Here is a 27,225-nt window from a genome sequence, read left to right on the forward strand (position 1 = left end):
AGGTTGATAAAACACAGTATGAAGTACGATTATCATATCAGGTCAATGTGTCAAATCTATTGTCAAGGGTTATGTCTGCTATCGAGATCACTTCTTGTTCTATGAATCAGTTATAATTGCCAGCAAATCATCATTTTGTATCTTGCTCTTCACCGCCAGTTATATTTTAAGTCAAAGTCTTTGGAAGAAGATGCAAGTGCAGCATGCAAGGTGAGATTGTACCGTTGATAGTGCTCAAATGTTTTTTTTTTTTCCTTTTATTTCTTCGATAGGCTTACAGTTGAACTGAACAGTAGCCATCAATAGATTGGGAGCATTTTAAGAGAATCAAATACCAGGTAAGTTTTGCGCATAGGTGGACAGATCAACTGTGGGTGACATTTTCACTTTGCGGGCATGAACTTTCAAAATGTCCAGTCGTCCTTTTGGTCCGGGAGGACGGATTCTTATCTGCAAAAGGGAGAATGAATGTAATGAAATTCCATGTTATTAGCATCCCATATATCTGTGATTGTTTCCTACAATCACCATATCAAAGAAGGCAATTCACGAGTGGATGCAATGACAACGAATGTCGGATTGAGATAAATAACTGAACATTTATTCAAAGGCATATTTGATATAAACTTTGAATTTCCCAACGATGCATGTTAGGTGAGTGAAGACGATGGACCTTGCGGTCAAAACGACCCGGTCGAAGAAGTGCAGGATCTAACAAGTCCATACGATTGGTAGCACCTAAGAATATAACACCTTTGCCAGTATCGAAGCCATCGAGCTCTATCAGGAGCTGGTTCAATGTAGTCTCCCTCTCCTGTGTAGCTGCATTATAAAGGTAGTTGGTAGATTCACTGAAAATCCCTTGGCGCCTGATCATGCCAAAGAAAATAGAGAATTATTTGAAACAATATTTACAACTATGCAATCTCAAGTCAAACAATATAACATTGCATTTTACACAACCAAATCTCCTTTGGCCATTAGAATTGTGACTAAATATGATTCAAATGAATAAAAAAATCAGTGGCCAAATGCCAAGAAAAGGCACAAGGGAGGCATCTGCATGGTAAGCAGTAAAAGAGTTTTGTTGAATAGTGGGGAATTGTAAAGCTAGAAAGTGGTCACCCATCAAAAGCGGAACCAATTTCAACAGACGATACCAAACAGAACAAGACTGCCTCACCAGCTCACTGGCACCAGATGTGCATGACACTACCCTCCAGGATTCAATCCAAATAAGACTAACTTTACATACAGCTCATTGACACCAAAAGCATGATACAAACCTCCGAGTTGTTATCCAGATAAGAATAACAATACAATTAGTCAGTAAAACAAAGTTTATGAAGTGCAACTTTAGTAACAATAAGAGGGAAAACAAGGAGTTAAGATTGCTGACAAAGAACTTTCCTAAAATGACCACTTTTGATATCTTGAGTCAATAATTCACGAGTGGAGAGATTGAGAAGGATTTTGCCCATAGAAATAAAATTCAAGCTGGGTGGAAGAAATGGAGATGTGCCTCGGGAGTATTATGTGATCACCATGTACCACTTAAACTGAAAGGGAAATATTATAGGATAGCTATAAGACCAGCCATGCTTTTTGGGACAAAGTGTTGGGCGGTAAAGGAACAATATATTCATAGGATGTGTAGCTGAAATGAGGATGCTGAGATGGATGAGTTGAAAGATGAGGAAGAATTGAAAAGGGCGTAGATAGAGGTAGTAAGAAAAGAATTGATGACCTACAGTCTAATTGAAGGTATGGCCCTTGATATTGTGGAATGGCGGAATAGGATTCATGTAGCCGACCCCAATTAATTGGGATAAGGCTTTAGATGATGATGATGATGATGATGAATAACACCACAAACATACATAGATATGTACATGCATGAGTACATACATTAGTGATATCCCCAAAGCTTTAAATTGACATGTGGATTTAAATTGTCCCATTACCCCTAGTAGCAGGCTATGAAGTAAAAAATCACGCCAATCTAATAATCATAACCCTCTGAATGTGGACCATTTTGTTACAACCATCCATTGTTTACGAGCCATGGATCAGATGGTTATATTAACTAACCAAAGTGCTTCTTTGGAATCATGAGCAATCTTTGGTGCCTATAGAATAGATATTTCATGATGATGTTTGGATCTATTTTGTTTCTTCAATCAATCTCAACTATCCATTTCTCAAGCTATTGATATGATGGTTAGAATAATCTGATTAGAAATGACAAATGCTCATGTCCTACAGGTTGGACAATAATTTACCGACCAACCAGCAAAATGACAAATGCTCATGTCCTACTACTTGGACAATAGCTTACTGACCAACCAGCAGATAACCTCTCTCCAGAACCAATTATAAAAGAGAACTATTATTCCTATAATCAGTGTTCAAAGTATCGGTATCACTACAACTTTCACTAGCCGGGGATACAGAAACGATATTGATATTGCCGACAATATCGCCGATTTCCAGAAATGCTAGGAAACGTGGGGAAAATGATAGAATTTTTCAGTGAAACTTCAGGAGATGCGAAAATACACATTTGCATATTTAGGAATTAAAAAATTGCAAAAAGAATGCATAAGTTTCCATTTAATAGGGCCTAAAAGTAAGTGTTGTCGTAAGAAATCAGTCCAATAGTAACACAACAATCACTTAAATCTCATTAAACCAATTAACAAGCAAGCAAACATGCATAATGCATTCATACGTTGCACATCCATGCATAAATAAGCATATAAGCACAATACACATGCGATGATCCAACCATCCACCCATTAATCCATCCATCCCATTCAACCATTTAACCATCCATCCATCCCATCCATCCATCCAACCATCCCATCCCATCCCATCCATCCAAACATTTTTACAGGTTTTTGGCAATATCAATACATTGGTGATACATTGGCAATATTATCAAAATATCGCCGATACACTGGTGAAACAAGCGACACGGCAACACCTAGAATTTACACAGTCGAAAATACTAGCAATACATTGGCGATATGGATAATATCAAGGATATTATTGTAATATTGGGGATACTCTGAACAAAGCCCATAATGCACGGAAAAAGTGAAAAAGTTTATGGTAGTATCATTTGAATTGTTAACAATAATTCCATACCTGGTTGCTAGCGCATCAATTTCATCAATAAAAATAACAGATGGCTTGTTTACCTGCATGAAGAAACCATGAACTTCTTACACAAGTAAGGAGAAGAAAAAGAAGAATAAAGAAAGAAAGACAAACCATCTCAACATAGGAACTAGAAGAGGTGCCACCTTTTGTAACCAATAGTAGTGAGACTTGTTTCATATTCAAGCCCAAAGGAACTCTACTTTCTGGCTATTGTCAACTAGTAGAGTTGGCCACAGGCAGGCCTGGATGTGATTGGGACCCAGGTTTTGAACTTCTCAAGTGCTGGGCCCATCGAGTACCTATCCAAAATTTAATTTGTTTAACCAGGGCCCAGCCTGTTGCCAGACTATCTACTTGGTAGGAGGGAAGTTTGTCAATGATGAATCAACGCAGAAGTATCTGGCAATTTGACCATGACTTCCATATTTCTTTTTATTAATGAGATTTGCATGATGACAATGAGCAAATGGCATGTACACACAAAAACTTGCTGGGGTTGTATATAATTGTCTGAAATATGATCATGCATCAAAGCAAATCAAACTTATATTGATTGGATACTAGTTCAGATCTAGGCTTTGGAACAATTCATTATGAGTTAAAAATCCATGTAAGTAAAAGGGTTCAAGACAAAAATGAATAGGCCATTGCTTCTTTTTTCAATTACTAGAATTTTATTCAAAACCAAATGATAAAAAAGCTACAACTGGTATAACAAAATAACCATACTACACTTAGAACAGAATCCCATCCAATCCGCGCAAATATCTTCCTGTTGATACCGGATTCAAAGGATTAGTGCATGGTCCCTGCAAACTTCTTTAAAAACTCCAGCCATTAGATCACTTCATCGATCACCTGGTTAGCACTGGAGAATGTTCTATTGTTCCTTCCCTCCCATGGCGACCAGATAATCAATAAAATGAGAAAGACAACACAAAATCCTCCTTTTGCCTCTTTCTACTCCACAGTCCCAAGCTTCCATCACAATTTTTACTGATTTTGGCATCACCCAGACCATTCCAAACTGCTTAATACACCAGCAGACCACCACCGCAAACCAATGGATCAGAAGCCGGTCCACTGATTCAGCATTCGAGAGACTGATTAGAAACCATCCAAAAGAATGTGCTAGCTAGTAGCTACTCAAACAATCCATCATCAAAAACTTGTCTGACCTTTCACCCACCCAAATGTCACCACCTGCAGAGAGCGGTTGAACAACAAAATTCAAGCGGAGATCTGCTCTCCTCCCTCCTATCATATGAGCATAGCACGATCAGACTGAGAGACCCAAAGGGCACCATTTACCCTCCCAAAATCTAATGCATATCCCATCACTAATCATTGTTCGGAGTATCCCTGATATTATTTGTATCTCTAGCTCAGCGATACTGATAACGCTAGTAGCATCTGAAATTCCAGCTATCGGTGATGTATCACTAAGTATCACCAATACTTTCGACTGTGTAATCCAGATGTTGCTTGTATCACCAATGTATCGATATCGCCAATATTTCTGACTGTGTAAATTCCAGGCGTCGCTTCTATCGCCAATGTATCAGCAATATTTCAATAATATCATCAATGTATCAATACAGCCAAAAAAATTGCTTATTAAAAAAATTTCCGTTTCAAATTTCTTTATGGGCACATCGTTGTATGCAGCGTTCAAATTGTCAAAATGATAATATCGATATTGATATTATCGTTGTCACAACATGGGCAATATCAAGACCACAATGTTTCATTTCCTTTCTAGTTGTCGACGATTTCTCGCCAAAATATCATGTGTTGTCGATATTCTGAAATACCAATGGATGTTTGGTTGGAAGGTTGGATGGCATGATGGATAGATGGGATTGATGGGATGGTTGGACTAATTTCTACAACAGCACATGCTTTTAGGGCCCCATTAAATGGAAAGTATTATTTATGCATTCTTTTTGCAATTTTTTTATTCCTAAATATACAAATATGTGTATTTTATCATCTCCCTAAAGTTTCACTGAAAAATTCCACCATTTTCCCCGTGTTTCCCTGCATTTCCGGCTATTGATGATATCAATACTGTTTCTGTATCCCTGGCTATTGAAACTTGCAGCGATATCGATACTTCAAACATTGTCACTAATGTTGGGTTTGATTCATCAATGGATTCTTGCTCCACATTGAGGATTGTTTTCCACACCCCCAATCCTCAATACCTCAATAACATGCGAGTGGACCACCCATATTCCGGCCATCCATATTTTCATTCACAAGCTCCTTCCCAAACCCCTTTCCTCATTTCCAAATCTCCATAACCATTTTGTGAGATTGATTCATAGCTTTGCATGACTTCATACACATACCCCCTAGAAAAATCGGCTTGAAAACTTCACCCATTCCACTAAAGGGTGTTTTTTATTCTCCTCCACACCCAAAATAGAAGTTATCACTGTAGTTGTTTCCAACTTGTGCAACACACTTTATGGGCAACAAAAAAGCAACATGAAATATCAGCATAATAGACACCATGGCTTTAATTAGCATGATAACCTCCAAATGAAGGGTACTTGCCTTTCCACACTGATAATCTCCTTTGGACCCTGTCGATAATGGGCCCCACCACCTTTTTGAAGGTTTATTAATCAACAATAGGATAGCTAGACTCCTCTCTTTCAATCTAACCTACTGATTTCTTTTTTATTTTTTCACAAGCTCACTTTTTGCCCCGAAACCACCTTAAAGCATATCAAGTTCATTTTCAAGATGCAAGCTCCTCTCTTTCAGCATCATAAAATAAAATCAATATTCTGAAAACTACGAATGGGATACATTAAGACCCAACTTGAAGACTTCAATCAGCATCTCCAAATATGCCTTTTTGATCATCACACTTAAAGCCTCCACCATCACCATAAATAAGAAAGGAGATAAAGAATACCCCTACCCAGGACCCTTGGAGCCTCTGAAGAAGCCTTTTAGAGGAGCCATTCACAAGCCCAGAAAATTAACAGTGTTGGTAAACCGTTGCATCCAAGACCTCCATCTCATGCCAAATCTCATCCTCCCTAATAAATATATTAACATGATCATAAGCTTTTTTGAAATCCAACCAACAAATAACCCCATCGACCCCCTTTATATGATTATATCTAGAAGCAATAAAATCATGAGAACCCAACACTCCATCCAAGATCCGAAGTCCATTGATAAAGACACCTTGCGAAAAGGATATGACTAAACCAAGGACTTAGCAAAAGCTAGATGCTAATATATTAGCAAGAGAATTTTATACGTGAAGCCCATATGTTGTGGGGTGTATTGGACTCATGTAAAACAATAAAAACCCATATAAACCTTTTTCTTTTTACCTAATAAAATTGAAATTTTATCAAAACATAGAAAGAATTTAAAAAAGAAAAAGAAAAACATATAATATTTTTGTATTTAACATGTATCTAATGGCAATCAAACCATCATTTGACAAGGATGTTGTCTATTGGCTTGACCTAGTGAAAGTCAACCAAATAAGCCCTAGTAGAACATTTATCAAGCACAATTTGGACTAGGGTCAATCGTATTAAAATAAAACATAGATGATGAAAAAATGAAACAAAAAGATGATGGCCTACTCTTCTTCCATATTTTCTTTAAGTGGTATGTTCTACTTCAATCCATTGGATCCCTCTCAAATTTTGTGTTTGGATCCCCAAAATAGGGCCATATCTAGTTTAGCATGAGTTTCTGAGCTTCCTCCATGGTTAAAATGAAGGAAGAAGTGGAGAATGAAAGAAAAGGGGGAAATTTTGAAAGGGGGCCTTTGTGGTCGTATCCGCTGTATTGGCCCCATAACAATGGCAACACAGCTCTTATTTTAATTGGATTGATCACGATATATCGTGTAATGGAGATGGCCAATATAGTTATGATATAATATAGGCAATACGGTTGAATCATACATGTTTCAAAATCATGGCCTTATCTTTCTTTAGCAAATTGATGACTTCCAAAAGCCTTTCCTCCACAATAGAATATTCCAACATGTCAAAATCCTCAACTAATGCAATTGAACTCCAAATTATCAACAGTCAGTCTGTCCCAGCACTTGTCACTGTACAACTTGTAGAAATCCCCTATTGCAATACAAACCTCTCCCATCAACCCACCAACCACTAGGCTATGAATTTGATTACATTGTCTTCTTACAATAGCAATCTTGTGGAAGTTTCTGGTGTTTTTTGTCATGTTAACCATGTGACTGGCGATCTTTACTTCCATATAATCCCTTCCTCCACTGCCTTCTTTTTTAATTCCCTTTTCAAAGATTTTCTCAAGCTTTTATCTCCTCTGTCAGGCTACCTTCCTCCTTTTATCAATGCTAAGTTTGCCATCCTCTCATCAAACTTTCTAAAATCTAACTTATTCCATTCTTTGATTTCGATTTTCAAACACGTTAATTTGCAACCAATTTGTAACTCGTTGGTCCCTGCACTTGAAATAAATTCCACCACTCCTTTACCATTTCCACAAATCCATCCACCTTGAGCCACATCAATTCGATCATAAAATGTTTTTTAAGAGATAACTAGAAATTTATTAGAAAAGCCCGCCAATGGCGGGAAAAGAATACAACCCGAAACTACAACAAAAACCAAGAAGAAAGATCAAAAGACTTCACAGCTTTTGCATATGTGGACCACTCCAAAACATCATTTTTCACCAAGAAAATAACCTCTTCAACTGAAGATTTCTTGTTTTGAAAACAATGGGCATTCCAGGTTTTCCAAATAAACAATAGAATTCCCATCACAAGTAGCCTCCAAATAATTTTCCGAGCTCCACCCCTCCATGCCAAGCCCATTTGATCCTAAAATGTAACAGACCCCAAAAATCAACCTTCAAATCCAGAATAGTAAGTGAATGGAAGTAGGCCTCAGAATAGCATGTTGTGGAACCCTCCCTGTAAAGATCCTCCCAGTTGTCAAGATAAGAAAACAATCCCTTCTGGCCACCACCAGGTCCTCCTAATTGTTGGACTAAGTGAACTTTGGATCCCCTAAAGAAAAATCAATAGCTTTTCACTCCATCCATTTTATGAATCCACACATGTTGGCTGTCAGTCCATAATCACCTCTTTTTCAAATGGGAAACATATGATATTTGAATCTCCTCCATTTCACAATGGAGAATCCCTCCACATTTTCTCCCTTGCATGCTGATCATGAGAGCCATAGATATAGCCAAAGATCCCCTAGCCTCCAGTTTTCATATCTCTAAACACCATGGAGATGGAAAATATGCCTACATAACCATCTTGCTTGTTCAGAGCCCTGCTATCCCTCAATACTGCAATGCTTCTGCAATATCATCGTTGAATGCTTGAATTTGTTTCCTAGGAAGCCGCCTAAACCTTTTGCTTCCTTCACATGCATCCTTTTACAGAAGCCTCACAACCCTTGAACATTCCACGATATGAATTTCATTAGGGTTTTCACCATCATAATCCAACTTTCACTGCCTCAAAGTCCCTCTATCACCTCATACCACAGAACTTGAGGTTCTGAACATAAGCTTCTTCTCTTCCCCTAACCTCTTTTCTCAAGTTGTTTCCTCCTACCTCTCATATCTTTACTCGAACAAATTCCTAATCCTGACAATGTACCAACATGCCCTATCGTCAGAAATTTTGCAGAAGGCAAACTGTCCCTACTAGCCAGTTGATTTTTCTTATGAAACACTAAGGTTATGTGCAGATATTTCCCTCGAATTAGAAATACCCAAACTACCGTCATCTGTATGGTTTGCCCATTTCCTCAAAGCGTACTATACTACTATGTCAAGACATTTGTATCGAATTAGAAATACGCAAACTACCCTCATCTGTCATGATGGTTTGCCCATTTCCTCAAAGTGTACTAACTACTATGTCAAGACATTTTTATGTTGTCAGCTATCAACATATGACCGCTAGCAAAAATCAAAGCATTGATATTTTTATTTTTTTTAAGGTGAAATTTTTATTGCTAAGAGAAAGATCACATAGAACGAAAGGGAACAAAAGAAAGAAGAAAACGAAAAGAAACCTAGGAGAAGGGAAAGGATACAAAAACCAGTCCCACGTCTAGAGCCATCCCCAAAAAACACTACAGACCCAATCCCTAAGAAAGACCATCACCCTAGAGAAAACCCTTGCCGAAGAAACCCTTGGGTTCTAGAAGCAATGATTGTTTCTTTCAGCCCAGCCAGCAGGATGGTCCTCAAAGCATTGATGACAACCCCATTTTAAGTTTTAAATTGCGCCCAAAAAAAAAAAAACACTACAGAGCCCAATCCCTAAGAAAGACCATCACCCTAGAGAAAACCCTTGCCGAAGAAACCCTTGGGTTCTAGAAGCAATGATTGTTTCTTTCAGCCCAGCCAGCAGGATGGTCCTCAAAGCATTGATGACAACCCCGTTTTAAGTTTTAAATTCCCCCCCCCCCCCCCCCCCCCCAAAAAAAAAAAAAACACTACAGAGCCCAATCCCTAAGAAAGACCATCACCCTAGAGAAAACCCTTGCCGAAGAAACCCTTGGGTTCTAGAAGCAATGATTGTTTCTTTCAGCCCAGCCAGCAGGACCCCCCCCCCCAATTCCCCACTTCACAACAGCCTTCCCTACTATGTGGCATTCTCTATGTCCACATCTTCTTGGGCACATGTCATCCTACTAACATCGTGCATCCCTGATCTGCATAGCCTTCATCTATCCCCTCGAATTTCCTTGCTCTGGTTTTCCCCTCGACTCATCTTCCCCCGGAACCACAAATAGCAGGCAGCAAACATTCACTACCAAAATTCGGTAAAGTCACTAAAACGCATCACAACATGGGTACATGCTTTCAGCCTAGCAAACTTGATCACCCTTCTACCTGTAGAGGCCTCATCAATCTCCACCACCAACCATGCAATTTTTAGCAACAAAAGTACGGTTGATTCCCAAGTGGGATGCCATAAAGACAACATCATAAAGCCTCCCCCATTTAATGTTCCTATTCTTCAATTTCTAGGACAACCATTGCAAAACCCTTCCCCGTTTACAACATCTTTTTTTTAGATAAGATTTGTTAGGCTAAAGCCAAAAGGGAAACAAACAAGGAAAACAGACAGCAAACAGAGAGAGAGAGAGATACAACAACCAGGCCCATGGTTGGGAAGATCCCATTGACAACCCCAATAAAATTGCTCACGGCGCACAGTAGCAAAACAGAAGAAGAGCTCTGTTGAAGACCCTTGACGCCACAATACTCCAATTTCAACACCTTTTGGATCTCCTTCAACACAATCAATCCATACCATTGTTGTTTTTTTTTGTTTTTTTTTTTTTATATAAATTTAAAGGTAACGATTTTATCAAATAGAGAAGCCAAAATTACCAAATGAATTACAAAAAATTAAAAAATTAAAAATTACAAAGCAACCCAAGAAGAAGAAGAAGAAAGAACAATCTTCCAGAACTAAAAGTGTTTGAAGCCCAATGCATAACATCTAGCTTAGTCCATCTAAAGACCCAGATAATAACGTCCATCTCCAAACTTCCCTTCCTCTTTTCCCCACCCCATCCACATGCCAAATGAACAAGAACCCCTAAATCGACTCCTGCATAACCCACAAGACACCGAAAGAACCCAAGACTCACTCATGAAGTGGAAGTGTATGAAAAGATGGCTGATTAACTCCTCGTTTTGCAAACATAGGAGGCAAACATTGGTGATTATCAACTCTCTTTTACAAATTATCCACTGTAGGCACCTTCTTCCTACCCACCAGCTGTGGGGCCCCGTGAGATGTGTGTTTTTTCATTGCTAGTAGAAGACTGGCGGAGCTAGGGGTGCACACGGGTCGGTTTGGTCCGGTTCTAGGGTGAATCCGGAACCGAACCGTTCCTAACAGTTCTACAATTTTTGGAACCGGAACCGAACCATTAGCACCCTAGAACCGGAACCGGACCGTGAAAACGAAACGGAACCGGAACTGGCGCATAAGACGAACAAAGAAATGAAAACAAAAAAAATGAAAAAAAGAAACCAATAAAAATGAAAACCCATTTCAACAGGAAAAAAAAAAACTAATAATCGTACCTCAACTGCCATTGAAGGAAATGCGATGGCCGTCCTTCTCAGTTCTCAGTGTCAAAGAGGAGAGCAATGCGCATGGGGTTTGCAGGTGGCAGGTGCCGCCGCAGCACCCAGATACGGCGAGAGAGAGAGAGAGAGAGAGAGAGAGAGAGAGAGAGAGAGTACATCCATTGATAATGCCAGAGATCTAAGGCTTTTCTACAGGAGGATAAATGAGGTGAAGATTTGATGATTTGAAGAGTGGCGAAAGCGACCGGGGTCCATCGATTTCCTATTTTCCTCATTCCCCAAATACAGAAACGAACAAAACCCCGAGTAATTCCAACCAAAGCCCTAGTTACGAAACCCTAATTCTTTCCTTTTCCTAGACGAAACCAAATTAGACGAGATCAAAATCGGAAATCAGATAGAAAACCGGAATCAAACTCTATCGATCGATTTCGACGAAGAATGCACGAAAATCTGTGGAAATCGGTCGAGATCTGGTCATTTTCGGCGATCCCGACCTCGATCGAGCGAGCAAAAAGGCAGGATTTAAACAATCTAGGGTTTATAGATGAAAATCTGTGGAATGTATACAGAAACAGAGAAATTACGAGAGAAGAAAGGGGCCTGAAACTTCGTTCTTGTGGAAATTATCAGATATTGGGGAGATTTGATCGCCTAAGACACCGAAACTGAAGCTCTAATGGCCGACAAGCATGCTTTCATATCTCTCTCCCTCTCTCTCTCCAAATCAGCACTTCATCCCTCTTGAAATACCAAAGCTGAAATGGATTGGCTAGAGAGAGAGACAGGGGGGAAGGGCGCTGGGACCGCCGGACCGGGACGAGATAGAGAGAGAGAGAGAGAGAGAGAGAGAGAGAGAGAGCAGGGGGAGGGTGGCGAGAGAGAGAGAGAGAGAGCAGAGGTAGGGCGATCAAATAGGGCAGGAGTAGGGCGCTCAAATAGGGCAAGCGCTCAAAAACGGGCGCTCAAACAGGTTTTTTTTTTTAATTTAAAACTAAGTTGGATCTACGATTCAGATCCACAGACCACGGTTCCTATCATGGTTCGGATTTACGGTTCGGATCAACGGTTCGGTTCGGTTCTACAGGACCCTAAACCGGAACCGATTCATAATCAACAGTTCAGAAATTATGGGAACCGGAACCGGACCGTTAGCACCCTGAAACCTGACCAAACCGGACCGATCCAACGGTTAAATGTGCACCCCTAGGCGGAGCAACCCACAAAAGGAGCAAACTGATATTCTAATCCAATACCTTCGAATAGTCCAATATTCTAATATTCAGATTGAGACTCTGCAAACCTCACCTCATTTCAGACCATCATCCTACCTCCACCAAGATGTCCCTAACTACTGTTGTACCCACCAAACTTGTCAACAAGCTCTTTCTCATCAATCTCCGATGCCCCTACCTCTACCTTGAAAATTTTGTTTGAAGGATAACTTGACAATTTACACCCTTCTGATTCTTCCATCAATGCCCTTCTTGTTTATTTGTGCCGTATCTACACCACCTCTCTATAGGTCGTCCCATAAGAGAGAGAGAGAGAGAGAGAGAAGAAAAGAAAGGGTCCTCCCATTCCTTCCTGCCATCGTCACTCCCCAGTTCTTTCCTTGCTCCTTACTCAACTCTTTTCTCAGCTTGTCATCTGTTCCCAATGCCTCTTTCTTTCGATGCCACAAGGGGTTTCCTCGGTTCCAAACTGCATCTGGCCTTCTTCTTTACTACAATCTGCCAGTTGGTTTTTTTTTTTTTTTTAATTATTATTAGCTTTCAGTTGCCAAGGAACTAAATCGCTACTATCGATGATTTGATTATCATGACTGGAAAGGATGGCAGAAAGAAAAAAAGCAAAGTAAATCAGCAATGATCCCTGCAAATCTCTTACCAGCTCTGTAACGTGGTACATCAACAGAAACAATCATTGTGTCAGAAGTTTCTGTCAATTGAAAGTTGGGTTTGTGGCCTCTCAAAATTGGGGAAAGAATTTAAAACACGCACGCATGAGTCATTTCCAAGCTCACATAGAAATAGAATAGAACAACCTTAGCTCTCTTGAAGAGATCGCGGATACGGGCAGAACCAACACCTACTAGGACTTCAACAAATTCCGACCCAGCCATTTGGTAAAATGGAACACCAGCTTCACCGGCTATCGCCTTTGCCACCAAAGTCTGGAAAGTAATGGAGAAAAATAAATGAACTGAGCAAGTAAAGACAATGTTTTAAAACAACAATTTGCATGGTTGTTTTCAAGAATATAACTAACCTTTCCACATCCTGGAGGCCCCTCCAGAAGGACCCCATGAGGAGGTTTTATCCCCATTTTATCAAATAACTCCGGATTCTTCAAGTACCTCACCAACTAATCAATAAATAATGGAGTTAGATAGCTTTAACTAGAGGAAGTCTTGAAGAAAGCTAAGTATTATGGCCCAAGAATGGAACTCCCAAAAATGGAAAGCAAAAGAACATCCAGATCCATGCATCAAAAAAACTGAGGAGATGAAATAATAAATTACTAAAGGCAGAAAAAGATGAAACGCATGCAAAAAAGAATGAGGTTAGCAGCAAAGCACAAGAACATAAACTTGCATAAAACCAATGAGAGTAATGATGGGGCATTTTCACACCGGGCTCAAGTGGGGTGGGATGTGGGATGCAGGGGCACACTTGGGGTTGGCAGCCTGTGTAAGGCTGGTGGCTCGTGTGAGGTGGAACCCATGTGACATGGGGCCCACGAGGGATGTTTGGCCAAGGTCCTAACCCATGGGATGTGGGGCCTGGGCTATGAAATAAAGGGATTGATTCGCCATACTTTATCAGTTTGAGCTTGTATAGCAAGTGGTTAGTTGTCCTGCATCAAAGAGTATGAGACCCTTCAAAGTATAGGTTTAAAAGTTTGAATCATGCTTCCTCTTCATCATGTGACATGACATGAAATTTATGTACATGAAATGACAAGCTAAATCTACTCCATTCTACACCATGTGAACTACACAACATGTTAATGTGGGTCTCCAACTTTGAAATAAACAAGTTAAGGAAATAAGCATTTACATATCGTGATAACAGACTTTACAAGCTTGGAAGCATTTAAAATAAGGTCTTTTTTGCTTCCGGAAAGGAACAATAGAGAGGATCTTGAAAGCATTTTGCCTCTGTTCAAGATCAAGAAACAACTAACGAATGGCTTTGAGGTTCTCATGTTTCCTGACTTGGAGAGAGGCAACATACAAACATGTTGTACGTTAGGTTGCACACCACATAACAACAGGTACATGACGGGGTCCAGCATAAAAATGGCCTGATAGCATGGGTACTAAAGTAACAGAAATGCCATCTCATGCCAAACAACCAGCCATAAGAACCAACATATAGCATAGAAAATTATCTTACCTCCTGCAGTTCTTCTACTGCTTCCTCAATCCCAGCAACATCACTAAAACTGACTCCTGTTGAACCCTAACAGAATCCAATAGAAAAAAGCCAATTTGAGCATTTTAAGTCATCATTTTATAACCAACGTTAAATCCTGCCTGTGGCAGAGAGAAAAATGAATTGAAGAATTGCTTAAACTAACATCAACTCGAGCCTGCGGTTTTGACTGTCCAAATTCAATGCCTTGCCAAATATCCTGCATAAAAAAATGTGCATTTCATCAACTGAAATACATGGGAGTACATCAACCTTTTGAAACATAACTGAATTGATTAAACCACTGCATATCAGAAAAGTGTTGAGTCCAAAACAGGAGGCAGAAATCACCCATTTCCTGAAGTTCTTTGGCCTTCTCGAGAGAGTAAAGCGAACAAGGAGGACCATGGTCAACCCAACCAGCATAATTGGTTTCATCATCTCAAGACTGGCAGACCCACCGCCAAAAGTGTAAAACTCGTACAGTTTTGAGATTGCCCCTCCATCACCAAAGAAATCGACAACATTATCCCAAATCCTCTCCGCAATGCTGAACACAACACCAAGCGCGAGCTTGAGAAGTGGTTTCACCAGGGGCCAGACAACATATACAGCACCAGCAAAAAGAAAGCTGGTGACAGCAAATACTGCAGTTGCCAAGAACCCCCCAATCACTACAGCAGCAGCAGCTATCACAGCTGTTACCATCCCAAGCTCAACCATCACTCTGCTAGATATGGAAGAAGCAACAGGGTGAGGGTATTCGGGCAATTTTCCCACATAAGACTGCATTTAATATACCAATTGCTTGTTAGTGAAAATAGAAATATAACTTTTCCGAATTGAAATGGCTTGCTCTGAAACGTAAACAAAATATGGTTGTTCTCTCTTAATCAATCCACTTAAAAGATGATGATGCTGATGTGATACAAATAAAATAAAATATAAATTTTGCAAATGTCGAATATATTAATAAAAGGAAAATAGTCCAATGTATAAATCCATAGCAGAATTCACCTTGGATGAATATTATCACCATTTTATCCAAATACATTACTCTATGACAAGGTGGTGTGACTTCAAGTAAATTTAACCAGTTGAATTGGAAGGAAGTGCGTAAGCCCTATTGTGATGGGAGTGTTGGGATTAAGTGGTTCGATAAGCTTAATGCGGCGTTGCTAAGAAAAGGGGTTTGGAGGTTTGGACGGGAGGAGGGTAGTTTGTGGAGGTCCATCATAGTAGGAAAATATGGCTCCTCTCATATGGGTTGGTAGATGAAGGCTTCGTCCATGTATCATGCTTCTCATCTTTGGAATGCCGTCGCTAGGATTGTTTCCAAAGTGTTTGGTGGTTTGAGTTTCTCCATCAGGAATGGCGTTCAGGTCAGGTTTTAGGATGATGTTTAGTGTGAGGAGTCCTCTCTTAGATCGGTCTTCCCGAGGCCAGCTGGGCTTTGTCCTGTCTCTAATGTTTCTGTCGCCTATTTTTTCAGTCTCTAGGAATAGGGTGTTTGGGTCTCCCCTTGTCGGAGAAATCTATCTGATGCAGAGATCATCCCCCTTCTTTCCCGTCTGCATAGGCTCCAACCTACTACGGGCATGAACGATTCACTAGTTTGACAATTTGACAAGTCTAGTAACTTTTTGATGAAATCTTTCTACACTCTGATCTCCCAATTTGTGAACTATATGCTTTGCAGTCATACAGGTGTTGTTTCATCCAATGGTGCTCCTAAATTCACAGCTTTTGCTTGGCTTGTTGGAAGGAAAAAGATCCTGACAATTGACAACCTTTGGAGAAAGGCCATGGTGCTTCCTAATATTTGTCTCCTCTGCCTCAAGGAGACGGAATCAGTGGATCATTCATTCATCCATCATCTTTTCGTGAGAGATGTTTGAAGCAGTGTTTTGTTGATGTTTAGTGTCTCATAGGTGATGCCTAGTTCTATTGATGGTTTGTTTCACTCCTAGCATGCAGGTGGGTCAAGGAGAGAGAGCATCTAGATGAAGAGTTGCTTTACTTGCAGTCCTCTGGACTCTTTGGGGCGAGAGGAATGATCGGTGATTTCGGAATAGGAGTCGTTCTTCTACCGGGGTTACCAGTAAGGTTAATCAATATATTAGGGATTGGGTGCATTTTTTTCTTGTTTCCTTTTCTTTTCTTTTCTTTGTTGCTTTCCTTTTCTTTATAGCATATTTGGCTTGAATAAATTCAATATCCTTCAAAAAACAAAAGAATAATAGTCCAGTGTACAAGTCCATTGCAAAATTCACCATGGATGAGCCTTACCACCATTTGATTAGGATCAAACAGTGACAGGAAGTGGGTCTTCTTAATCCTACCATTGCTTGAAAAGTCAAGATAAGTGGAGCCCACTTCTCTTGATCAAGCAGTGATGAGAATCAACCGTAGTGATCTGTCACTATTATACGAACTGGATCACCATGTTAGTATAGTTATGTATGTCATACTCGTCCTTGAGTTAACAGAATGATATTTAAAGGTAGTCCTCGCTTAGTTTTTCACCATTGGAATCTAAAAGATTCATGAATCTCTTGAGGAATCTTATAGAACTTGAAATTCATACTCATACCATATAATTATTTGCATACAATATATGTGCCTATAAATGAGAAAAGCTAGTAATCAATGAGGGAGACTGAAATTGAAAGCATCTTGGGAAAGCAAGAGACACAAAATTTAAAGCAGGGGACCAAATCTTGGTAATACAGGAGACTGAACTGAAAGCATCCACCACAAAATCCAAGCTCTCAACATTAAGGGCCTGTTTAATTTTTTAAAGCAAGTGTAAATACCCTGTAAATGGGTAATTATTACCCTTTCACCGGTTTGAAAATCCTTTGGAATTTCAGTTTTGGAAACTGGTTTAAAAGGGCTGGTTTAAATTTCTAGACACTACTGTGATGTATATGATATATCCGTTCCGTCCATTCGCTTTACCACAACATTTTGAGGCATGAGCCAAAAAATAAGGCAAATCCAACATTCAAGTGGCCCACACAAAAGTAAACAGTGGCCTCAAGAAGTTTTTAACGGTGAGTGTTCAATTCCCTTTTTTCCTATGGTGTGGTCCACTTAATCTTTGAATCTGCCTCATTTTTTGACTCATGCCCAAAATTCAGTTGGCATAACGGATGAATGGTGTGAATAATTCACATATATCACGATGGGCCCCACATATATTTGTCAGCAACCTCGATTTTAGTGTTGAAAAAAGTAACAGTCAAATCGACCCTCGGGAACAATGAGGTAATTACCATAGGAAGTAATTATTACATATTTGCAATGCATTTGCGATTACTTTGGAAAATCAAACATGCCCTAAGGGGCCGGTTGGATGGGAGTAAATGGAGGTAAATGGGGGAAATGGGAGTAAATGAAGGTAATTGACATTTGAAGTGTGTTTGGATGGGAGTAAATGCATGGAAATGAAATGAAATGGGAGTAAATGGGCTTGTAAATGAAATCCTCTCCACAAGTGAGGATTTGGAAGTTAATGGGGGTGAAATACCTTTTTGAGCTCCTTGGAGAGTCGCACGAGTAAACCAAAGTGCCGCTATATACATGTCTGTCATACACGTGGCACACTAATGATACTCCAAAACAATTTAATTATCAACTACATCACTAAAATCACACCAATAAAATGATTCAAACCATCCGAAGGTTTGACCATCTAAATAGACGGTTAAAAAACATTGGCAAGTTGCTTTTTGTGATCCTTATGGTTATGGCCCACCTGAGGCTCAAAATTTCCTCTTTTTGGCTGAAGTATATATTTCAATGGGCTTCTTATAATCATTCTATTAAATATCACACGTGCACACTGATTTGAGATATTAAAGCTAACTCACAAGAGTTTCAACACCAAGTCATGGGTTTGAGTACCCATGGTGGTGAAATTCAATTGTGTGGTGTGAGTTCGTGGGCGTGTGTGGAGTGTGAGTGCGTGCGTTAAAAAAAAAAAGAAGCTAATTTGGGATTATCACATGCATTCCTGTGAATATATTGAAATCTTTCAATGCATTCTAATTCCTCTCATTTACTCCCATCCAAATAGAACATTTGGATTTCAAATGCGTTTTATTTACTCCCATCCAAACACAACTGAGTAAGCCATTTACTCCCAATACATTTACCTCCAATTCTGTTTCCCATTTACCTCCATTTACGAGCTCCCAATCAAGCCCTAAGGCAAAAGGGACCTAGCTATCGGAGGAAGAAAAGACCTTATAGGTGAAGTGGAGGCGGTGATCAAGAGCCAAGTGGAGGCCGCGATTAAGAGCCACATAGCTTAAGGAGGCTGATGGAAACAAGAGATTTTTTCACAGTATTGCGAGCATGTGAGCTAAGATGCAACAAGATTAGTAGCATTGTTGTAGAAAGCAGACGGTTTAAGGAGAAAGATCAGGTATCAGGTGTGCGTAGGGGGGTACACGAATAGAGCTAGCTCGGTTGGCTCGCTCAACTCGACTCAAAAAAGCTCGACCCGACTCGGTTCGAAGATGAGTTTGAACCAAGTCGAGCTGATTTTTGGAGCTCCAAAACAAGTTCGAGCCGAGTTCGAGCTTGCCCCAACTCGACTCGACTCAGATCGAATCTAACTCGAACTCAGCTCGACTCGGTTTGACTCAACTCGACTCGGTGCAGGGGTATATATACCCTTCCAAAAAAAAAACCTACTTTTCTTTACTCCTTTTTACTCACCCAGCCACACAAACCTTAACCCCTTTGGCCCTTTCCCTTACTCGGCATCCCTAAACCCTAACTCGAGCTCGAGCTCCCCTCTTCCGGTCTTCCTCCCTCTCTCTCTCTCTCTAGTCTCCCCCTCCTCTCTGGCGCTCACCTCGGTCTACCTCCCTTTAATATTGATGTTGCTCACCAAGTGTTTGATGAAATGACCCAACGAAGTGTGGCTGGTGGCAAGGAAGGTATGTATATGAAACCAATACCCTTTTTTTTCTTAATTTTTATGTTTCTTAGAAGGTGTTTGATAAAATACCTGTAAAACCATTGCTGCTTTCTCAAATACAGTGAGATTTTGAAGGTGAGGTCAAGGTGTTTGTGAAAATGTTGCAATGGCGAACTCTTAGCTTGAACTGGCCTGAGCTGCTAACCGAACCGAGCCGAGCTAGCCAGTCAGGCTCGGGGATCGGGCCAAGCCGAGTCCGAGCTGAGGTCAGCTAGTGGCCGAGCCGAGTCGAGTTGAGGCCAGCTCGACTCGGTTCGACTCGATGTACACCCCTAGGTGTGCGGGTCGGTGATCTAGTTTTATGAAGAGCTACTGTTCGAGGAAGGGTGGAGGAGACCAAGCTTGGACAACTTGAATTTCAATAGTCTTTCAAGGGAGGAAGCTAACTCGCTTGAGAGACCTTTCACTAAAGAGGAAGAAGGTTGTTATGGATTCTCTGGAAAGCAATAAAGCCTTGGGACTTGATGGATTCCCTTTGCCATTCTTCCAAGTATTTTGAAATGTCGTCAAGGGTAACATTATGAGCTTCATGTCAGAATCCTTAGACAGGGAGCGTCTATCAACAAAGCTTGGGGCATCCTTTATTACCATTACCCCGAAGGTGACAAGTTTGTAAAGCTTAAAGGACTTCAGACCAATCAACTAGATAAGAAGGCCCTAGAAGATTCTTGCCAAAGTCTTGACTTCTAGATTCCACACAGTCTTAGAAAGTGTCAAGGTGCATTCACTGAAGGACGGCAAATTTTGGATAGTGCACTTAAAGCTTACGAGTGCCTTGATTTGAAATATAAGCCTAAAAGAAATAGTTTGTAAACTAGACATTGAACAGGCTCACGCTATGTTGACATGAGCTTTCTAGACTATATGCTAAGTAAGATTGGGCATGGGAGGAAATGGAGATGATGGTTTAGGCAATGCATCAACTCAATTAGGTTCTCATTTCCAATCAATGGCTCCCCCAAAGGTTTCATTACAAGTTCGAGAGACATAAGACAAGGTGATCCACTTTCTCCCTTTATCTATGTGAGAATGTGTTGAGGGTCAAATATTGCATATCAGACCCAATTATTGCCTGGATTTATAAGCATGATACCGTTCAATGGCCCGATTTAATCATGTTTTTATTGCAGGATGTAATCAGGAGCGTGGACTAAAAACTAGCACTAAAAGCGTGGATTTGACACTCTGAAGTCACCAGAGCAAGGGACACACTCAAGAGAACTAAGACTGAAGAATTTACATGCCAGGGATCCGAGGAAATCAAGCCATTCACGTTAAAGAGGCCCGAAATTGGTGAAGAATGCAAGATCACATAGTTCCCGCCATCTGATTGGCTCAAAACTTCATACATGGCCTGAGGGCCATAAATTAACCGTACATATCAAATTTCAGCCCTCGGATCACTATGGAAGTGCCCCAACTGACAGATCAGCCCATAAACCGTTGATTCTGGGCCCACCTGATATCTGGAACTGTCTCAACTTTGGTCTCGACGGTTTAAATAAGATGAGAAAATGAATGGATGGATCAGATTTTTGAAATACACCACAGTGGGGCCCATATGTGACGCGTGTACATTGCATGGTACATGTACGCGAGCCGCACCGGACCAGCGCCCGCCCGTGCCAGTAGCAACCTTCACAGAGACGGAAGTCTCCGTTTTCAGTTACGCAACGAACACCGCTGGCCCTTTTTGCGGACGACTGTGGGACCCACACATCACCTGTACGACGGATCCGAGCCGTTCATCGTGTAGACGGCCTCGAATACTATTAAACCTTGCTGAAATTTTACACCCATGCGTGCACATGTGCGCGATACAGAGGCCACAAACAGGCGGTCCTGCGACGTTCAAAACGATTCTTGGCGTGATTTCTTCTCTGGGCCTCGTGAATGGACGTTCAAAACTACCCATTCTTGACCGAAATTTCGTCCTGAATTCAATGGACGGGGTGGATTTCCTCGAAAATACCTCTGTGGGGCCCCACCAACTCGACAGCGAACTCCTCCTGGCGCAGGCCCTGTTTTTCGCGTCCGGACGAGTCCGGGATTTGCAGGGAGTAGTGGGTCACTATCGTGAATATTTTGAGTGATCCAGATCGTCCAATGTGTCCACAAGGATGCCAATAACCTAGCCAAGATTTCAGAATCGACAGATAAGTTGATATCACGCCGCAAATACACTCCAAAGGCAAGACGTTTTGCGCTTTTGCTTCGCATGCGAATTCTACTGCGGAAAAAAGACTCCCGACTGAAGTTGTACAAGGACGAAGCCATTGCCATGGGGTCTTCTATAAAGGAGAGGGGATTCAAGCTGGAAAAATTATTCAAGGACGGATCGGTTTGGCTTGGTCGATTGCACAAGAGAGAATAGTTGGAGTTTGGTATTTTTTATTTATTTCTTTTTCTTTTTATTTTTATTTTAATTTGTTTATTTTTTAAGAGATCCAGTTCATCCATGTCTGGCTGAACCTCTTAGCTAGGGCTAGGAGGTGAAGCCTGTAGCGTGATGGGAGACTGTTGCTATGCCTTTTATTTAGACTGAATTGATTTTTGATTTAATTTTATTATGAGAATATTTGTAGTCTTTAATGGCCTGTTGTGACTGACATTACAATGGGTTTGCAATGGCTTTGAGTATTTCTTTTTTCTTATTTGGATTATGACGTCAGGAAGCCCTGTTGTTCACCATCGTCTCCTGGATATGGTTGGATGTCGGTATCCTTCCTAATATTTATAATCATCTGATTAGTTGGTAATTGGTTTAATTCTGTTGTTGATTTTGTCTCCTGGGCAGGGTTAGATGATGGAATCCATTCTAATTCATATACCTTTCATCTTTTGAAAACCAGATCAAGTAACGTTCAGTTTAAATTTCATAATTCTTGATGCAAGCATAAGATCTCCCTGATCCCTACAAGTGGATCCTCTGAATCCCTAGTTTCCTTCCTTTGAATTCCTTAAAGTTTTACATTAATCTCTCACCATTATTCATCAATTTATATTTGATTTAGATTGCATCTTAGGCTAGTTCTATTTCTACCTAGTTCCAGGAAACGTACAAGTTTCAGTCCCTGTGGATTCGACCTCGGACTTACCGAGTTTATTACTACATCACAACCCTATACTTGGGGAGTGAACAGAATGGCAAAAGCTTTGGGAAGAATGTTGGACAGAGGACAAGAGGTGGGTTTCTTTTGAGGGCTCAAGGTGGGAGGGTCGACCTTCCCAACTTCCCATCTTCAATTTGCCGATGACATGTTCCTCTTCTGCAAAGCCGATGCAATTATGGTGGATAAGTTGAGAATGCTTATCAAGTATTTTGAAGTGGGGTCGGGCTTGAGAGTCAACATCACCAAGAGTGAGATACTAGGAGCTCATATGCCTATGGGTGAGGTTGAGCAATTGGCAAGGATCTTTAGTGGTGTGGCGGGTTTTTTACCCTCTGCATACCTTGAGTTACCCCCTTGCATTGAGAAATTGGCCAAACAATTGTGAGACAAAGTAGTGGAAATGTTCGAAAGGAAGCTATGAAGGTAGAAGAGTTGATATTTGTCATTTGGAGACCAGCTACTCTAATCAAAGCAACATAGCCCCTATACTTCATGTCTTTATTAGATGCTCAGAGTTTGTGTTGGTAAGGTTGGAAAGATTAAGGCATGATTTCTTATGGCAGGGGTAAAAAAAGAAGAAGAAATTCCACACATTGCTTGTTGGGATGGGGTGAGGTGTGCAAGTCTCGTGAAGAAGGAGCAAGCATCAAGGACCTAGAGGCTATGAACCTCAAGTTGCTGGGAAAGTGGCTATGGAAATTTGGGGTGGAAGAGGATGCCTTGTGGAGAGATAATAGCTAGCAAGTACATGTGCCAAGAAAAGGTTGGTGAACTGGGGATTCTCCTTTCTGTAGAGAATTTGCAATCTGGAAAGGAGTAATCTTTGTAAAGCCGAAGTTCATTAAGGGCATCGAATTCTCTCTGGGTCAGATTTTTTGGAAGATGTTTGGGTCCAGGAAACCACCTTGCAAAATGTATTTCCAAGAATAACCTGCCTTAATGTTTCGATTTCTAAATGCTTCTCTTGGTGTGGAGAGTAGTTTGGTTGCCCCCTTGCCAAAGGTACATCCTTAACGATGAGATGGAGTATGTCTCGCTCCTGGATCACCTCCAATTATGTTGCTCGCTGAGTGGTGACTCGGATATGGTGATCTGGCTGAAAGGTGAGTCAGGGCATTTCTCAGTTCGCTCGTATTATATTATTTGAGCTTCACAGTGGTTTGGTGTATGGTGCCCTCCCGGGTCGCAGCCTTTAGGTGGCTAGTGGGAGGGCGAAGGGTCTTGACCGTTGATAATCTTAAAAAATGGTCAATGATTATCCCTAGCATGTGTCTTTTGTACAAGATGGGTGCCAATCAATCGATCATATTTTCATTCATTGCCCATTCACAGGGCAAATGTGGTATGGCCTAGGAGCTTCAATGTGCCTTGGTCAATGTCGGACTCAATCAGGGGTCTTCTTCTGGCATGGCATAGACTGAGGTTGAAGAAGCAAGCAAAGGGTTGTTTGGAAGTTGAGTCTCTTGGTTGTCCTATGGTCGATTTGGGAGAAAGGGAATGGAAGATGCTCTCAAAATGAAAGTGATGCAATGGAGTGGGTTTCTAGTAGGGTGAAGTTATATCTTGTGGTATAGCCCTTTCGTATAGATGTTTTGAAGGATGTTAATTTTTCTATCTTTGGGTTGACCTTTTGGCACCATCTCAGCGCTCTTTTTCAATAAAATTATCATTGCCTTCCAAAAAAAAAAATTGAATGGAGGGTTCAAGCCCTTGTCTCAGTAGTAGAGAAAGAGCATTTAAACATAGAGGTCATGGATTCAAGCCCATATTACCTATCAAAAACAATATAATGAATGAACACCAACCAAAAAGAGCAATCCACCAAATGAACGAGTTCTGTCCAAAATAGTTTAATCAGACAGCATGATTAACTAAAAATAACTAGAGAAACAAGAACACATACACTTATTTCACAACAGAGAAGCAGAAATACATTACCGTGGTATGCTTCTCAATTTCATACTGTGGGCCCCTGTATTCCTCCAAGAGGGTTTGTGATTGATTCTCAGTTAAGTTCATCGCCCTGACACAAGATGTAATTTGCAGGACCTGAATATACATCCTTGATTTTTCAAGAAGAAAAGAGCTCAACAAGAGAGGCACTAAACTGACATTTCTGCTCGACCTGGAGTGGGCCAGACAGTCGGACCAGATACCCAGCAAAGAAGTTAGATCACTAAAAACCAGTTTGGTATAGCATTGAACCATCTGGTCAACAGGCCCAACAACAGCCCAGGCAGTTCGTCTTGTCAGATAAACAACTTTTAACTGTCTGATTGGCTGCTGAAAGTGGACAATTTGCAAGAAGTGCGCACACACCCCAATTGTACAGCTAGAATTTTCCAATGGGCTACATTTTTGGGGAAGGAACGGTTCACAAAAGAGCCCACCATACAAAAAGCATGGATCAGCAGAAGCAAGCCCGAGATTTAAGTCTATGTGCCAAGCAAAACAAAATCATTTGGCTCGACCAATCCAAACATTGTATATGTTTCCTCCAATGGAAAAAATAAAGGCAATGATTAAGGAAATTGACATTCACCACTTGGTTCTCTGCAACTGCTTGTCGCCTGGAATTTCTTTCAAATCCACGACAAAATTGCGGTAACCATAATCGGAATCAACCCCAGCCACCGATTTTGAAGTCAACAGCTTGATCTTATCACTCTTCCAGGCTTTCTGGAAATCCTCGAAACTCATCTTCGGCAATTCCTGCAAATTACGATCAAATTCTTCCTCTTCTGATAAACGCACCCTGAAAACCTCCTCCGGAACATAAAGCTTCCCCTTAAACTCTCTAAGGATATCCTTCAAATACACCGGATCAGACGGTTCCCCTGTCTGACCCCCGACCACATCTCCCTTCCTCTTAATTCCCCATATATCAGACAATTTCTTTGCAAGCTGAAAGATTCCACTGTCAGCAGCCTTGTTGAGATTCTCCTTCTCTCTGAGAGTGTAGAACCGGCTCCCGACGAGATAGCGTGGCTCGACCTGGCTAGGGTTTTCCCTCAGAACCCTAGATACGAAATCGTCGCGGGAGTCAGATTTCGGGACCGGATCGGAAGCGGAGTTACGTGGAAAGGTGCCAAGAGATCGAGAACGGCGAGATCCTTTTCGGAGGTTTGGATTGAAATTGAAGCGTTTTGAGGGTTTGTGAAGGGGAATTGAGGGGAGATTGGGGATTGGAGAGCGGTGATGGGGAGTGTTGTATGAGAGAAGGATGTCAGTGGCGTTCATCCCGAGGAATTTAGAATGCGATTTTTGGAATTAGGGTTTTGAAAGCATTTCTAGGGTTTTATGGAGGGGAAGAGATTGGGACAGGAGAGGAGAGGAGATGCAGAGTTTGGAGCATAGATGTTTAATCCGGAATTGGGGTTTAGGCGGGGTTTTGTTTGCAGATGAAGGGGGATGGAGAAAGCCAGTCCGTGCGGGTAGGATAAGAACCCTACTCGCAGGCACAGGGGAGCGAGTTGGGAGACGTTCATCGGGTGGATAGATCTGGCCCAAGTATGAAATAACGGCCGGTTCAGTAGGCGTGCGATCAATGTGGACCGTTGCTCAACTTTTGAACCTTTGCTGCCTCCATATGCGTGTGAAGCCAACGTACGAGCGTGCATCGGCTTATTTGGGAGGCCGCGAATTCGGTGGATCCCTGAACGTGGGGCCCCCCTTGATGTATATACCTTACATCCACTCCGTCTATCCGTTTTGAAAGATTATTTCATGACATGAATTAAAAAAAAGAAGCAGATAAAAATTTCAGGTGGATCACACCACAAGAAACAGTGGTGATCAACAATTAAAAACTTATTGTGAGCCGCAATAGTTTTGGATCAAGCTGATATTTGTGTGATCCCTTCATGCACGTCTTCGTGACCTTATATTTGGATCTGCTTAAATTTTTGGTATCACTGCCAAAATTGAGGTGTTAAAACGGATGGATGGCATGGATCTAAGTAATATAGATCAAGGGGGGCTCCACAGGGACCCACCGACCTCGGTGGATCAAGGGATCCATTGAAGCCGCGCCCATCTGGGATTGGGAAGGTGGAAGGTGAGAGCCCATGTGATGATTGATGAACCTTACTGATCTAAGACCTCAACGGGAATGTAGCACTGGTTGCCCCGACCGTGATTATAATCCGACTTGCGGCAATTTACCTTAGGGCCTGTTTGGCTGGACCCATCCCACGGTATTAGGATGGATGGGATCACCATATCCCAAGATATGCATGACGAGCCAAATAGACCCAGTGAACTTGTCTACGGGATATAAGCAATCCCATGAATTTTAAAACAATTCACTGACAACACCATCATTACCTTAAAATTGATCCCATCCCTTGGTTGGACGGATTGGAAGGTAAAATCCCGGATAAGCCGGGCGTGCCAAACAGACCCAATGAACTCGTCCCAGGAT

At 41.1% G+C, this 27,225-nt stretch overlaps 1 protein-coding gene across 2 annotated transcripts in view; it reads right to left on the reverse strand.

Moving 5' to 3' along the window:
• The window catches only part of LOC131241199 (probable inactive ATP-dependent zinc metalloprotease FTSHI 1, chloroplastic), a 29,544-nt gene extending 3,341 nt beyond the window's left edge, over nt 1-26,203 (reverse strand). The window contains exons 1-10 of one of the 2 annotated variants that reach the window (XM_058239926.1): nt 25,345-26,203; nt 24,741-24,825; nt 15,048-15,482; nt 14,863-14,916; nt 14,679-14,744; nt 13,549-13,644; nt 13,325-13,453; nt 3,151-3,203; nt 674-869; nt 336-450 (exon numbers count right to left, since the gene is read on the reverse strand). In XM_058239926.1, coding sequence (XP_058095909.1) covers nt 336-450; nt 674-869; nt 3,151-3,203; nt 13,325-13,453; nt 13,549-13,644; nt 14,679-14,744; nt 14,863-14,916; nt 15,048-15,482; nt 24,741-24,825; nt 25,345-26,042 — 1,927 coding nt within the window. In that variant the 5' untranslated portion in view covers nt 26,043-26,203. The remainder of the gene's footprint in view (nt 1-335; nt 451-673; nt 870-3,150; nt 3,204-13,324; nt 13,454-13,548; nt 13,645-14,678; nt 14,745-14,862; nt 14,917-15,047; nt 15,483-24,740; nt 24,826-25,344) is intronic. The other variant, XM_058239925.1, reaches the window with a different exon arrangement.
• Between the last annotated feature and the right edge of the window lie 1,022 nt (nt 26,204-27,225).

The sequence above is a fragment of the Magnolia sinica genome, chromosome 3 (genome assembly GCF_029962835.1).
Source record: "Magnolia sinica isolate HGM2019 chromosome 3, MsV1, whole genome shotgun sequence".
Classification (NCBI taxonomy): domain Eukaryota; kingdom Viridiplantae; phylum Streptophyta; class Magnoliopsida; order Magnoliales; family Magnoliaceae; genus Magnolia; species Magnolia sinica.